Below are 16026 nucleotides of genomic sequence, written 5' to 3'. Positions count from 1 at the left end.
TCTACTTGTATTTATTAGTATCTCCCAACTCTAATTTTACTGTAATTCACATTACCCTTGTGGAGAAATCTCTAATTTAACTCCTGGAGTCTTTCCACCTCCTTCAACAATATCTGTGATACAAAATTATCACTGTCTTTGTCTCCTGGAGTATTTAAAGCACGTGAGTTATGAATAATAAAGTTTTTCCATTACATTGTCATTTAGCCTAGGAAGTATTTTGAGGCCAAGCTGAGAGATATTGGAAACATTTAGTTGTGGATATTCATTTGAGGCATCAGTGCCTAGCATGAATGCACTGGTTTTCCAATACAATTTGATCAATTTTGTTAGGAAAATTTGTATTGACAGTGTTGAGGCCAAATGATAAGTCTTTTATTCTTGTTCCTCTGTTTTGTATTACAGTGGAAAACAAATATACCTCACACTTGGGCTGTTATTAGGCATCACCTCCTCCCATTCTGTCTGTTACAGTGTGAAAAGGGTTTAAGAAAAGTTTTTCAGCTCCATTACTCTCTATAATAGCCAGGAAACAATTAACCTGTTATCCCTTAACATGATGTCTGCAGAAGATTATTGCATGACAGAGCCCAAGGGACCAATTTGCATCGTGCAGAGGAATGTGGTACATCAAGCTGAAGCTGGTCCAGACTGGTGCTTTGATGTAATGGAGAGCAAAACCTGTGTGGAGCTTTGAGCTGATCATTAAAGTAGGGTGGTTTAGTTAGTCTGAAGCTGGACTAATTAGGACTGATGAGCTTATCTGCAGCTTTCTGATGCAGGGGTGCTGCTTCCTCCTTCAGAATTCGCCTGGAACCTTTTGGCATGGGAGGCTTTGCACCACGCTCCACTGGTCACACAGATGTGACCAGAGGAGGGGACAGAGCTGTAAAGCCTTGTGCCAGAGAAGAAGATGGGGTCACTGAGAATCCAGGCTGGCAGGACACTGCAGGGGAGGTGCTGGCAGGCAGAGCAGCTTCCTCCTGTACAGCTGTGACAAACAGACCGTGTATTGTCACTTGGTAACACCCAGACAGCTTCCCTGCCATGGAGCTCTGCTTCCTACCAGCTTCTCAACAAAACCAGACTGCATCATTTTTCTACCTTTCTTATTTTCTTCTTTCTTTTGTTTCTTATAGGATATTTTCAAAAGTCTGAGTTGTAAGCACAATCTCAACATTTTTGCAGCTGGCTGTGCCACATGGCTACAAGGGAAATGCCTGGAGGCCACGCTTCCCTTTCAGTAAGGGAGGTGGGACTGATTATTGGCCACTACACCAGGTCCTGGCATTGCTGGCAGATGCCATCAATAACATTAGTTCAACATGTCAGCTCTGTCACCAGCTTCAGTTTAATGGCAGTCGTGCTCTGCACCTCCAGCTCCTTCCTTCCTCTGCTGAGGGAGGGAGAAAGGAGAGAGAAAATTGCCTGAGTTAAAATAAATAGATGTCCATGTTTGAAGTGAATAAAGTATGCTAGCAGGCAATCCTCTGGCTGAGTTTCTAGCTGTTACTCCTGAGCTGTCTAATATCAAAGCAATATGGGTGCATCACACAGCAGCTGACTTCAGTGCATGAGCAGTTACTGTCTTAGGCTTCTGAGGTGTGTTATAGTGTTAATATCATTATTATTGTTGTTTTGCTCATAGTTTTTTAAGGCCTTTCCATATCCTGAGTAAAGCTCTAGGGAGTCATAAAGCCACAGGCTGAGTTTCAGCTCAGGCACTGTTTGCATCTCCTTGATAGCTGTTTAGTATGTTGTCTTAATCTTGGAAGCAAGACCCTGAGATGCACCCCAGGGAAAGCCTCGAGATGTTCTTTGTATTTTTTGCCCCTGAGAAAATAACTCTCTTGCTGTGGAAATGGCATCTTTTTTTCTCTGAAATGTCACCACTTCTGTCTGCTGTTTGTAACTCTTGCACTACAATACCTTAAGTCTTTTAAAGTAAAATAATAAAACATTTAAGAATCTATTTGGAGCTGCTGAGCATTCTTATTGTTTTGTGTTAATGACCCTCAGTTCCCATAAATTTCTCCCTCCATTTTTGTTTTTCTTATAAATGATTGCTAAACTTTTTTGTACCCATATCTTGCTTGGCAAAGCTTGCAGTAGAGGTGAATAAGAGGGGAGTAGAAATGATATTAGACACTTACCCACTGTGATAAACATTCTCAAGAGACTTTTCAGAGAGCAAAAATCAGTTTTCCTGGGGCCCTAGACCCTGCCTAGCACTGAGGCTCTTCCCTCAGATTGAGTGTGCTCTTCTGAGCAGGTCCTTCCTTGTCCAGCCACTCAGAACTTGTTTGAGCTCTGGATTATGTTCATCATAACTATGGATTCATGGTTTGCTCGTAAGGCCTCTGAAAAGAAACGGAATTGCAATATCTTGTCCATAGGAAAATGTACTTGTGATCAGAGAGGGTGGTTTTTGTTCCAGATGATCTTTGCATGTGCTGGACCTGCTAGAGAGAAGTTATGGTGGTGCTCTGCTAATAGTTTCTGTCCTCTAACAAAAATGCACTGAAAAACTCCTCAGGAGAATTTCAGACATTTATGTGTGAAATCTCTTCTTTCTTCCATCCACCTGTGTGTTTTGGGCTGGGAAATAATCTTCCAGCTATACTGAGGTGCTCAGACTCCAGGATCCCAAAGCATTTTACAAAAATAACTTTACAAAGGAAAAGAGCAGAGCTCTGTCCCCTGTCACGGATTACTGAACTCATTATATTTTATAATATAAATTATAATATTTTCAGTACCCATGAGATGCTCACTAACAAACATCTAGTGGAGAGTGATGTGCAGCTCACACCATGCTTAGGGCCAGGGCTTATTCTGGACTTCTGAGAGTTGCTAAGGAAACAGCCTGGGAATGGAGCTGGAAGTCTCTCAGAAGCTTGGCTGCAGAGATGTTTTTTGCTGCAAAACGACACAGGGCTGTTACTGGCAGAGGCAGAAGCTGGTCCAGCCCCTGATGGGTGATGCAGTCTTTAAGTGCCGAAGATGAGGGACTCTGCAGTTTTAGTTTCTTTCTGGTATATCTGAGCTTTGTTTGTCTCCTGCCCTGCTCTCACCAGAAGCATGAAACTGCCATCAATGGCACTGACTTACTCTGATGCAGGCCTTTGGTGAAAAACCAAACACAGACTATTCACAGCCAGCAAGATACACAGCTTGGAGAATTCCTCTCTTGAAAGATGAAGTTGATAATCCAAACCCTGTTTGTGCCACCACCTTTAACAGGCTGAGAAACTCCTTAGAGGTGCTTGTTATTTTGCAATTACTTTGCAATTGATTTTCTTAAAAAACAATTCATAACTTGTTAAAGATCTCTTCCTCTCTTTTCTCCACTTGTCCAGTTCCCTTTTCCATCTTTGCCACTGCCTAATGTTTATAATCACAGGACTTATTTCTTTTTCCCCCATTACTTAGGTAGATAACTCCTCTACAGAGAAAAAGAAAAACTGGATGATTTATAAAAGTGGATTTACAGTCAGATTCTCCTGGGGTCTAAGTCTAATTCTTACAACGACTTCTGAAAATCTGAGACATTTAAACTATTTACCTCTGTTTCCCCTGCTGTAAAAAAGAGGCTATTTTAGGATAGCTTCTGTAGACCATGTGCTGTTAATTAATTCCCAAATTATTCTGTAGGGGAAACTTCCATATGTAGGAATCATGAAACCTTGTGCTTCTCTCCATCAGGGCCTGCAGCTGGGAACGCAGGAGCTGGAGGAGATGGGAAGCAAATTTTGCCTTGGTTTGCTGATTCTGCACCTCAAATCCCTGCCCTGCAGCAAGGAGCTGATGGCTCAGGCAGCACTCCTGCTGGATCTGGAGGAGGAGATCACAGACCGGGCACAAAGGTCAGTGACTGTCATAACCAGAGGGCTCTGCTGTGGGAATGGAGTTGGTGGGGCATGCTTTGCGTTTAAATCTGCAGAAACGGACTCTCCTTGTGGCTGAGATTTGTATCTTAGAGGCTGCAGTGTATGGAGTAATTGGAATTCAGATGTAATTGACTCCCAAACAAACTACTGAAACAGTGGGTCCATGCTCTGCAGCCATCCACGTGGAGGAAAAAAAGGTGAAAGAGAAGTACCTGTTCTCTGTTTTCCAGTGATTTTCCATTTTCCTATCAAAACTGTTCACTGGCACATGGGGATGGTACTGCCCCAGAAAAAATTCATCAGCAGGAAACATTTTCCTGCTCACTGTCACATGGGGTTCTGTCCAGCTCAGATCCTCCATGGAGAGGCTCTCTTATAAGAAAGGCATTATCTAAGTGCTGCACTGTAGGGAACAAGTATTGCAGATTATAAAAGGACATTGATAGCAAGATTTAGAAATTGTGGACCTCATACTAAAAGTATATTCCTATAAATTCTTTTCCTCACTGCATGGAGTCCTTTAGTCATTTAGAGCATAGATTTATGACTTTTTGATGGACAGAAAGAAGTTTTGATCCTGCTGGTTATTTAGGACATGTTTTTCCAAATTGCAAAATTAATTTACTTGCTTCCTATGTTCAGTGGGGGGTATTTAAGTGAATTTGCCCCATTATAAATACAAGAGGAATTTGACCTGGAAAATTGACTGAGTATGAGACTATTCAGCTTGAATTTGAGATGAAGCAGAAATACATAATTTCTCTAGGCCGTCATCACTTGCTAGTGCTATGTGCATCACATATGTTTGCAAGAATGTTTTTCCAAGATGCTTGGAGAAAGAAGACTTAGTGATGTGACATGATTTGAAGCTCCCCGATGGCTTTGTCATCAAAGAGCTCTCTCAGCTTCTTCAATGAACATCAAGTTTTTCAGTTGCAGAAATACCCCTGTAATTTATAGCAGACTTCCAGTCTCTCCCCTGCAGGAACATTTACCCAACATGAGCACCACCTGTTCCTCATGCCAAAACCCATTCTTGCAAGCTTGTTCACAGTTTTAAATGTTTATGAGGGATGGTCTAAAATGAGGGATAAATGTAGAGACGTTCCTTTGGATTAGCTGTGCTCACTTGTAGTGTGAACATATAAATGAAGCAGTTAAGGTGGGTGCTAAACACCATCCATGTTGTGGACAGCCATCCAAAAAACCATTGCTATGTCATTAGGGAGAGCTGCTGCAGCCTGGCTAGATGGATGGTTTTGGGATATAAATCAAACTTTTGAGCTGGAGCTAGAAGAGCCTTGGCATGAAAATAATGTAGGGGAAGAAAAACATGAAACCCTGACTTCTCTCAAACATTGACAAAAAGCCATCTGGTCACAGTAACTCAGTGAGCATTTTCTCTGATCTTTGTAGCCTTCTGTTACTTTTTCCTTTAGCTGACTTTATATTCATGGGAATTCATTCTACTTATCCTATTATATATTTACTGTGTGGTAGTTGATCTGTACAGAAGGAAGGTCTCTAGTGACAAATATTTTTAAAGAAGTTAACAAAAACTAAAATTTTTCTTACTTTGTAAAACTCCCATGTGTCCTCAGTAGCTGAAAGCAAATTCTTCTACCTCTTCAAGTTTGCCCAGCAGTATTGAGCAGCTCTGTGGCATCCAGGAATGAATGGCATTGCTAACAGACAGCTGATAGGTAGCTGATAATTTTCACTTCACTGGGTGTAATTGCAATTTTGTGAAATCTTACTAGCTTGGATGTAATTTGGTACCATTTGCAGACCAGGTAAGAAGCTGAATTGATAATCCCACCCAGAGGTGTCACATTGCAGGAGCTGGTTGCAAAAGGCTGGGTGAAGGGAACAAATTGTTTGCTAACATATTCTCTTTAAGAATAAATAATTCATGGAAAATGATTGTGCAGCATATTGATTCTGATTCAGAAAATTAATACTTTCCTCCCATGTTTCTCTGAGCCTAGCCAAGAGAATTCCGTGGTTTGGTTTTAGTGGGAATATTGGAGCCAATGGAACAATGCAGAATACAGAGGGCTCACTGACACAGACAGGAGGGCAGCTATTTCTACATCCCTCTCTCTACTCATATGTTTTGAAAAAAAATAAATAAATTATTCTTTATCAAAAGTTTCTCTGGAGGAAGCTGAGGGGTGACATTCAGTCTAATATTAATGTGTAAATATTATGTCTAATCTAGTTCTGTGAGGTAGCACCAAAACCTTGCAGCTTTACTGCTGGTATATCATGACATCAATGGAAATTATACTCTGCTGCTTTCTAGGATAGACCCACCTCTGTGGGCTTGAGTGAAATGTTTGTAGTTTAAAATTAGCTCTGTTTTCCTGTGTGCTTACCAGAAAAATGCACAGTATCCTTGCATGCTTTCTATACTTTGCCTCAGAAAGTGTGAGTAGGTGTGAATAAAAATACCCACATTTCTGTGTACCTTTGCCAAAGCAAAATCAGCTTTGGAGATCCTTCAGGTGTAACACAGGAAAAGTTCTGGGTGGTTACTTGGTGAATTTTTTTCCTTAAATGCTTTAAATAGTGAATAGCAGTGTGTTTTGAACAGCTTACAAGCTATCCCTGTTCCAGAAGTCTGCAGTGTCCTGGTCCCAGGAAATGATATGCATGACAGATATTTAAGTGGGAGGCAGTAGCTTTTACTGTAGCTAATGTTTTCTGGCAAAGGAAAATGTGTCCCAAAGACTGTCCTGCTGATGAGTCTAGAAAGAGATACAAATATGGATGAGGCTTTCCATAGCAGTATTCACCAATATCAAAAGAAATGATAATATTGTTCAGCCTGGATGAAAACACGAGCTTTTCTTAGTTGTTACGGTTTTGTTTGTGGAAATCAAGCTGAAATTAAGCTGTGAGCAGTGTGATGTATCACACAGTGCCGAAGTTAAATACATCTATCTCAATCTAATGTGTGTTCTGTGTACGGGTTTCTGAGTGCCCATCTCTGTAATACTCTGGGTGACAGGTCAAGCTGTGGAACAAGAAGTTAATCCAGCACTGGATAAAGCTGACTCCCAGATGAAATGTCTCATTGCACAGGTACAGAGATCAAAAGCTGTGGAGCCAGAGATCTCCTCTGTTTTGAAATCCCTGCAGTTCATGTCCTGCATTTGTCTCTCTTTGCCCTGGTGTCTGCTGTGCATGGCATTGACTTGGCATCTCAGCATCTCCCTCCGACAGCAAACATTTTCACCTGTCAAGGTTCATAACTGTTTGTGTCCTTTAATTTTCCTCTTCAGGCTCTCTGTGCTCTGGGTGTGCTGCAGCCTTATTCTCTCACCACTGCTGTGAGGGGGATAAAGGAGCAGGCTGGACCCTGCTTTGCAGGAATAAACTATTTGCTGTGCACTTTATAGAGCTCTGTCAGAGCCAGTGGTCAGTAAATTGGAGGCAGGTAATAGCTGTCAGGGGGGGTGCCTGCTCTGATGGAGGCATCCTGTGAGAATGGGGATTTCTCACACCAGATCAAGTCCATTGTGCTCAGTGTGCTGTCTCTAATGAGCCAAAGAAAGGTGGGAGAAACCTTTAGCAGAACTAACTAAACATGGTTTGGTGCACAGACAAGAATTTCTTCCCATCCCCACTTCAATGTCTTTCCCCTACATTGTCAACTGCAAAAGGAATTATTCACAAGCATGAGCAGGGCCACACTTGGAATAAGTTCCCAGCAGATGCAGTGCTACCTCTGAGAATAACCGAGAGGATCTGAACTTCCACCAGTGGAGCTGAGTGGCTAATGGGACAGCAGAGTATTTCCTGGGACATGATGTCCCAGGATACCATGAAGTTGGTCTAACAGCTCTGTGTCATTGTTTTCAACACGTTGCAGCTGTCTCAGGAACATGCCAAAAATGGAGAAAGTACAAGATGCAGCACAGAAGATGCATTAGACTTACAATGTGTGATGATGAGGAAAAAGGTTAAATTGCTCCAGGGATTAGTTGGTCTTTTAATTATCAACCTGTGCTTCTGGGACACGTATTGATTCTCATATTCAGGCACCCTCATGTTACACAAGACCTCTGTAGGGACTTGGTTGTTGTGGCTTTTCTTTTCACTAGTGATATTTCCACCAGCACTGAATAGGTTTGATCTTATGGATGGACCTGACAAGATCAAAGGCCAAATATGCGGAGAACTTCTTGAGCTTTGCAATCACTTTCAACAAGCAAAGCCATGTGTCAGGTGCTCATACAAGAAATTTATTCTGCTCTTTCTCAAACTTGGCCTCATAAGACAGTATTGCCATGCCCTAGGAAGAATTCCTGATGTTTCCAGCATCCCACCATGCTTTACAGTCAATTCTGGCATTCAGAACCTTTCTTTGGGGAAAGTGAAATGTAGCTTGTACTTCAGACACTGTGGGTTTTTTATAATAGTTTTAATTCTTCATTTCCTATAAAAGCAATTAAGTTTTAGGTCACTGCTGTCCAGGTAGCTTCACATTTGTCATGACCACAAGGAGGATGAGAAGTGATTGTTCACGTAAAGCAGGTTGGAGAGAGACAAGGAGTGATCCTCTCCCTCTCCAGTATCCTCCCCTTTTTCCTTGTGGTTTAAACTGATGGAACATTCCTTAATTTTCTTTTTTTTCCCTGCCCTCCAGGTTGTGCTAGGAAATGTTTTGCATACACTGCAGCAATTGCAGCCATTTGTTCATGAGACATCTCAGGTGTTGAGACAGACTTTTGTAAAGTCATTTTCTGCTGACTCAGACATTATTTATCTCCCATGTTTCTTCATCATTTCTTACCTTTCTTGAGCACAGCCAAATCTCTTTCTACCCCAGATGGTAAATATGTCTAGTTCTGCTATTAATCAAAAACAGAAGGCTTAATCATTTCTCTGTTTCCTTGTGCAGATGTAACCTCTTCATCTTCCATACAGTGAGCAGAGTTAGAATGGCCACTGTATGGATGGCAAAGCCAGAACTGACAAGAGGGATTTGCAGATCATTTGGAAATGTGTGTGCTGTTCTTCTATACCACATTGATGCACCATCATGATCCTGGATAGTATTGAACTGTTGAATCTCCCATGTTTTCACTATAATGCACCTTCTCCTGATTATAGCTGTGCAAGCAATTTCACTCATCTTTTAAACTGCGTGGCCAAAAGGTGATTCAGATCAAATGAAAGTGATTTTGTGGAAATGAAGCAAACAAAAAAGTTCAAACAACAAGAAATGCAGCTAAAGCAAAGCATGCTTACTTCATTTGAGGCATCTTTAGTGCATCTTCGAATTGCAGAAATGTTGTGTTTTATCCACATGCAGTAATGGAAAATGGTTCCCCTGCCTGTTGGGATGGGTCTTCCTATTCTTACAGGTGAATGTGTGTGTCATTGTTTTGATTATACATACTGAAACAAATTGCAGCTGAAAGGTTTAGGTGCAAGACAGAACTTCACCCTGCACAGCACCCCATCCCCACCCAGCCTGGGTGTAGCAGCAGTCTCAGTGTCCAGTTCTGAGGCAGGCTGGACAGCTGGACTCTGGGGAGCCCTCTGACATATGGCTGAAGATGAAAGTGCTCTTTCATCACTTAGAGAATCTAACCACAGCAGGAATTATTTGACCAGGTTTGATTCAGGTTATTTGACTGGAGTTCCATTTTTCTGTAAGTAAAGATTTGGTGCATTTTTAACCTTGATCATCTGTAGACATTAAATACCTTGTGGCAGCTTTCAGAAGAGGAGGGTGTTTATTGATTTGATTTTTTCGCTTAGTCACAAATTTTTTTTACTGGCAAAGGAATCTGAAATTTCTACTGTTATATGAGCATCTCTGGATGAGGTATTTCTGTATTTGGATAGAAAAGTGGAGAGAAAAGTGCTGTGGGAATGCATTTACCTAAGTAAGCCACACTACTTTGTCACTTTGGTGCAGAGAATGGGGCAAAAGGGGTTTCTATAATGCATTTCATAAAACACTTGTGAGAGCACAGTCTAACATTAATTCAGTATGACAGGTGTGAGAGTGGCTGAAGCTGGGCTTTGGCTTCAGAGCAGTCCTATGTTGCTGTAACCATTTAGGATCAGTTCAGGAAATGCTTTAACTCCAGACTGTTTTATAACACTCCCCAGCAATCTTTCACACTGATGTTTCAAAAGAGTGGTACCTCCTTGCACCCCCAGGGTCTGACCTAAAGAATTGCTGCCTCTGCTCTTGAGAGGAAAGAACCCTCAGATTTCAAGTTTGAATCTATTACAGATTTTCAATTTTATTGTTATATAGGCCTCAATAATCTTGTTTTCAAAATAAAAATGTGAACCTTCTTCTGTCCACCCCTTCATCCCTCTTATCCTGCTCTCTTCTATGCCTCTCCTTTGTTATTGTGAGAATACAAGCCCAGAGAATTCTTTGGAGGCTCAGCCAAGCAATGCAGCCTATAATGAATATATTTGGTATTCAGAAGGCTTTCATGTAGCTGCTCACAGGTGAGCCACTGAAATTCAGCAACTTTTCATTAACACTTTCTAGAGCTGTTCCTATTTTCCTCCTATTGATTTTTATTATTATTCTAAAATGCCTTGCAAGCTGCTCGGCTTCTGTTGACTGCTATCAAATGCCAGCTCCAGCTATGCCAGGCTGGGTATAAGTATTCATGCTCATTTCAGAGGTAATTAATTTATCCTTTTTTAGCTAACAATAGCAATTTAAATAGATGCAGAAAGAAAGGAGAGGAAAAGAGTAAATGGGAAGAGAAAGAGATCATAGGAGGAACTTCAAACATGCACAGAAGCACTGCTTGCTATTGTATCTGTCTGAGGTTGTTCAAATTACCATACTCACACAGATCTGACTGGACTACAGATAATGAACTTGTATATACCCAGCAGAACAAATGGGCTCTGCAGTGCCCTTTCTGTGAGGCATATTGCTATGGTGCTGTCTGGCGTTAGACATTTTGGTATTGATTAGGAGCATCTGTATTTCTGTGCTGCAGTCTTTCTCCCTTAAGATCTAACTTGAAATATGAAAGCCACTGGGGCCCTACACATGCTGAGATAGAAAAATAAAGCAGAGGGCTATCAGGGGTTCAGAAGTTCCCATTTATGGAGCATTCCCCAAAACATTGTGAGGGGTGCACTCTTTTCTCTGAGGTGGCCTTTCTACAGACCAGGACACTGCTGACACCAGAATAGAATAGATGTTTGGATTTTTCCCTAAGAAGATGCAAAGGGTAATGGGAGAATCAGTCTGTTTAGACTATTGATCATTTGGAATGCAGGCAGAGGTGCATTTCAGATTGAACATGTCACAGGTCTAGTGCTGAAGAGGCAGGTTCAGAGCACTATATATAGTCTTGTACAGACTATATCTATACTGCAGCAGCAACTGAACACCAGTTGCAGTAGATTTAGTGCTCTGGCATAAGATCAGGAGAAGAAAACTTTGTCAGTGCAACTCTGCTGGTGAGTCCTGTCCTTTGTTTTCAGCTGTTTGACATTATTCAGAGGATATAGATGCACAAGGCATAACAAGTCCTTGTGTCTTCGTGTGTTGGGGGAAACATAGATAAACACTAATCTTGTTTCAAGGATCTTGGTTATTTAGTGTTTCCTTGTGGAACTTTTCCAAATGGTGTTCCCAGAGTCCCAAAATAACTTGAGACTTGTGGAAACCAGGGAACAGTCAGATTTTTCATACCAGTACATACTACATTAGCTTTTTCAGGCAGCCAAGCAATGGAAGGAGTGAGTAGGATGGTAGTTAGATGAAATGCATTTCCAACCTTTAGAAGTAAGCAGGTTTTTTGGGATGTTGTGTTTTTCCCCCTCTTCATTGCAATTGTCACTTCAGTTGACCTCTACTTAATCTGTCCACAGCTCCCACCACAGCTTTTTGAAGAACACAGTCATGCAGGTGAAAATTAGACTGACTGAGGATCAAAATAGACTTTTCTATCCTATGTATTGGAGAGTTAATCATGTGGCATAGAACACAGGAACAAGAGACTTAGATCTGGATTACCTGGATCAAAGGCTTCACCATGTGGCATTCTCACCCCTTGGATCCAGCACAGTGGCTCAGATGTCCAAGTATCACAGAACTTAGAGGCAAACCAGAATGAATGCCAGTGCTCTGTGAGCTTCTATAGAGCAGAATGTCTCCCCACTCACCAGCAGCATCAGAGGCTCCAGTCCTGCAGAGCAGGAGGTGGTGCTGAGAGTAGCAGTGCATATATTGCCACTGTCTGAAGTAGGTTTTGCTGTCATGGGTGAAATACAGGGCTAGAAGGAGCTGAATCCCCTGTAATACCACCAGTGGGATCCAGTTTTTCACCAGAAGTTTGTACCTGTATAAATTATTCAGACAATAAGAGCTAAGGAGTCCCAAATGGATTTGATTTAACAACCCTCTTAGTCTCATTGTGTCCCCATTGCTGCCTCCTTTCTCTGCAAAGAGAAAACAAGAGCAGAGATTTCTGCTTTCGAGGTAAATGCCGTGTTGCAAGTCCTTCTGGTCTGGTGCCCAGCCTGCAAATGAGAGTCTGACCAAGTCTCCTCTGCTGTGGTGACAATGTTCAGCTGCTATCTAGGAGCATATCAAAAACTTAGCAAGACAAATAAGAGATTAAATGGTTAAGGGGATAGAGAAGGCAGAGAAATTTATAATTAAAACTGTCAAGTTGCAGTGAAAGGAGCACATAGCCTGGAAGGAAAGCGGGTGGGCGAGCAAAGTGTCATATTTGCAGGTGAAAGTTGGCACTTGAACAGCATTTTAAAGCACTCCAAAGCCACCTCCAGTGACACCTCAGCTGCATTGTATATTCTGTCAGAGGCTCTGGCTGTTCAGTGTATTGTGGCTGTGACTCACACACAGACCCTGCCTCTTGCTGCCTCACTAGATCCTGTACAGAGAGACAGGCAGGGGTATTGTGTGAGACAGGAGATAAATACGTGCAGGTTGTTGTTCCAGCACACACGTGCACCAGAGTGGATGAGTGCCTATGCACAGAGGTACAGACGTGAAAGCCAATCCCTCCAGCCCCTGGTAATTAATTGTATTCTCTCAGAAACCATATGGATTTATTAGGATGTGTATGCTTAACATGATGTTGATAAAAACAACTTATGAGACTTAGGCTGGAGTTGAGACTAGAAGGATGTGAGGGGGAAGATGCACATGAAATTAATACTCAGCTTTTTTTTTTTAAATTTGTCTGCAGAGCAAAAATGTACTCTAGCTTAACATCCCAGATCCTATTCTTATGAATGTAGGGAAAATTCTCTTTCAAGTACAGCAATTCTCTTTCAGTACTGGTGGAGCCCCATCTGTCTCTGGCCATGGTCACTCTGTAGTGCAGCCCAGCTGAAGGGATCTTCTCCACCAGTCCAGCACAGAGCACTGCCACTTTCTTACTGTTGTCACAGTGCAATGTCAGAGGTGTGGGGCTCATTCCAGGCTGGAACAGTGCAGATGGACCTGTGGTGTGCTGGAAGGGCTCAGATGCACATGGAAGTGGGGATAGTGGGAAAGGAAGCCAAGATTCATCAGAAGAACTCTGTGGAAAATTGTGGCTCTGCTGGAATTGGATTGGGATACAAATGGATAAAAAAATGGCCAAAACAAATGGAAAACCACACCTGTTTCTTGTGAACTTTCCTTTCTAAAGGAAAGATTGTCACTTCCTGCTGCTCTTGTGTCTCTGAGAAGATGCTGAGGGTGTAGGCTGCTGCTACCTGGACCATGAGTGCTAAAGGAAGTAGGCAAGGGCCCTTGTCAGAGCAGCAGAGAGAGACAGAATCAGAACAGTGTAAGAGGAAAGAAAAAGCATTTTCTTTGTCTCTGTTTAGGGGTGTTTTTCTCTGTTTCCTCCCCCTGGGCCATTTCCCATTCCTATTTCTATTTGTTCTTATTAAAACTTGTTTTTAACTGGAGGAAAATTTAAATTTCTGGAAGGTCAGATTTCATTTTTAAAGTAACAATAGCATGCTTTCTGGTTAGACTTTCAAATATACCCCTAACCATTTAAAAATACTTAATCAGCAGCTTTATCTATGGCCCATTATTCAACATTTAATCTATAATGGCTTCCTTTTAAACTTTAACAGTTACTTACTACCTTAAATCCCTATTTAAACATGAATTTGAGGATTTGGACTTGTAAGGGAGAATAAGCAATAAAAGCAGCTGAATGCCTGAACAAGATTCTGCTATCAGTCCAGTATGATCAGAAATTAGGAATAACTTGAAGAATAGAAAGCATCTGCTCTCTATTTCCCTGTCTAATCTGTTTGTTCTGTCTAGCCTACCCAACATGTTTTTACATCACACTCTGTACTTGAGAATTATTTTCTGAAGATGGCATTTTATAGCACCCTCCAAAAAGCACCAGCATCTCGTTAAAAGATAAAAGTCCCATGCAATTCAAAGAGAAAGCAAATACCCATTCCAAGTAATAAAGCTGTGCCTCATCTTCCATTGAACTGCAGGGGGCAGCCAAGAATTTGGGTAAAGTGTTGCTACCCGGATTTATCTCGTCGGGCTTTTCCTGGAATGAATACTTATTTTTTGTTTTAGTGCACAACTTGTGTTTTCATCTGTGAGAAAGTGAATCATGAGAGAGGATGTGCTGTAGTACTTTAGTACAGTCAAGTGTCCTTCCTGACAGTGCTCAGCACTGGAGATTTCAAAGAGGGATGTAACCACTTGCCATAGTGGGCAACTGCAGAATGTCCCTGTCCCCTGGGGGAATGGTTTTCTATCTTCAGACAGTATTTTATTTATACCTGGGAACACGAGAATTTGTAACATTTCTGAATAATTATAATAACAATAATTCCATCTAATGAAATGTTCCAGTGCTCTCATTTTCTTTGTAACTTACTAGTGCTTTTTGAATATTGCATTGCTCCTCTCTGCACCCTGCTATCTTGTGAGTTTTATAGATTGGTTGCATGTTGTGAGGAGAGAAAATATTTCCTTTCATCTGCTGCTCTTTCACCTTTGCAAATGCATCTTTATCCTCCACTGTAACAGAATAATTGAGAGTGCCTAAATTGCCAGGCATTTTGTAAACAACTATCACCTCCCTTCTCATGCATCTAGTCCTGAAAGAGGAGAAATTTTTTAAATCTTATGCCTCTATCTACTTTTATCACCTACTTTGGATCCTGCTTATTTATATGGTATATTTGAGATATAGGAAACCAAGAATTCAAAATGGGTTTTCTAGGGAAAGTGTGGCATATTTTAAAGTAAGTTTTGTAGTATTTTTTGTGTTGTCTGTGGCCTTGCAATTGAGGTTTATCATTTTCAAGAAGGGTGGTGTCTTCCTGGATTAATCAGCTCTATCCTCATTTGGTTTGATGAACTGTATTGGAGAAACCCTTTTACCTTTAAGCAGTTTTCTTGGACGATTACTGGCCACAAATGGGGTTGATGAAGGACGCCAGAATCTCTCATGTGCGTGCTCATAAAAAGTGATGCTTTTTTTTAGAACTTTTAGATTTCAGTCTTAATGTGTCTGTCTTGAAGACAGAGCTTATTCTTACCCCAGAAAAGACTAAGTAGAAAATAAAGAAACAAGTGGATGAGGATGTGATGCTGGTAGTTTGTGAGAGGTACAGAACAGAGAGAAAAAGATGGACAGTCCCTGTCAGAGGTGGATTTGGAAGGGTAAGGGCAGGACAAGACTTAAGCCCTCTCCCTGCCTTCCCCTCAGCTCATGGGAGTGATTCTCAATATTACAGTACCTAATTTCAAGAACTCAGGATTAAAAAAAGGGTTGAGTGGAAATATAAATAATGGATTAGGCTGAAAAATTGGTTTAGGCACTTTGACAATGTCTCTGAGGTGTCTTTGCCCCTTTCAAGGAGAAACAGATTGGAGACATGAGATGCAGAAACATGGCTTTTGTTCACTTTTCTCCCTCACGTTTTAAAATCATATCCAAACTCTTTTTGTGCAAATGTGCTGCTCATGATCAAAGACTTATCTCGGAGCAGAGAAAGTCCCTGGAGAGCAAGGCCTGAAGGCTAAGCCTGCAGTGCAGCTGGCTGTGTCCCAGGCTGTTTGGGAAATCTAGTCATGCATGACCCAGCATCTGCTGATCCAGTGAGGGGGAGCAGTGTACCCCAG

At 41.5% G+C, this 16026-nt stretch overlaps 1 protein-coding gene across 11 annotated transcripts in view; it reads left to right on the top strand.

Annotated features, from left to right (window-relative positions):
* AGBL1 (AGBL carboxypeptidase 1) overlaps positions 1–16026 on the top strand; it is a 365053-nt gene that overhangs the window by 175179 nt on the left and 173848 nt on the right. For all 11 annotated transcript variants that reach the window (XR_010347512.1, XM_064388768.1, XM_064388763.1 and 8 more), the window contains one exon: positions 3706–3866. Coding sequence is in view for 10 of the 11 variants with exons in the window: in XM_064388768.1 (XP_064244838.1) it covers positions 3706–3866 (161 nt within the window). In the remaining variant the exon portion in view is untranslated. The remainder of the gene's footprint in view (positions 1–3705; positions 3867–16026) is intronic.

The sequence above is a fragment of the Passer domesticus genome, chromosome 14 (genome assembly GCF_036417665.1).
Source record: "Passer domesticus isolate bPasDom1 chromosome 14, bPasDom1.hap1, whole genome shotgun sequence".
NCBI lineage: Eukaryota > Metazoa > Chordata > Aves > Passeriformes > Passeridae > Passer > Passer domesticus.
Note: the sequence above shows the minus strand (reverse complement) of the source record. Positions and strands in the feature narration are given on the sequence as shown.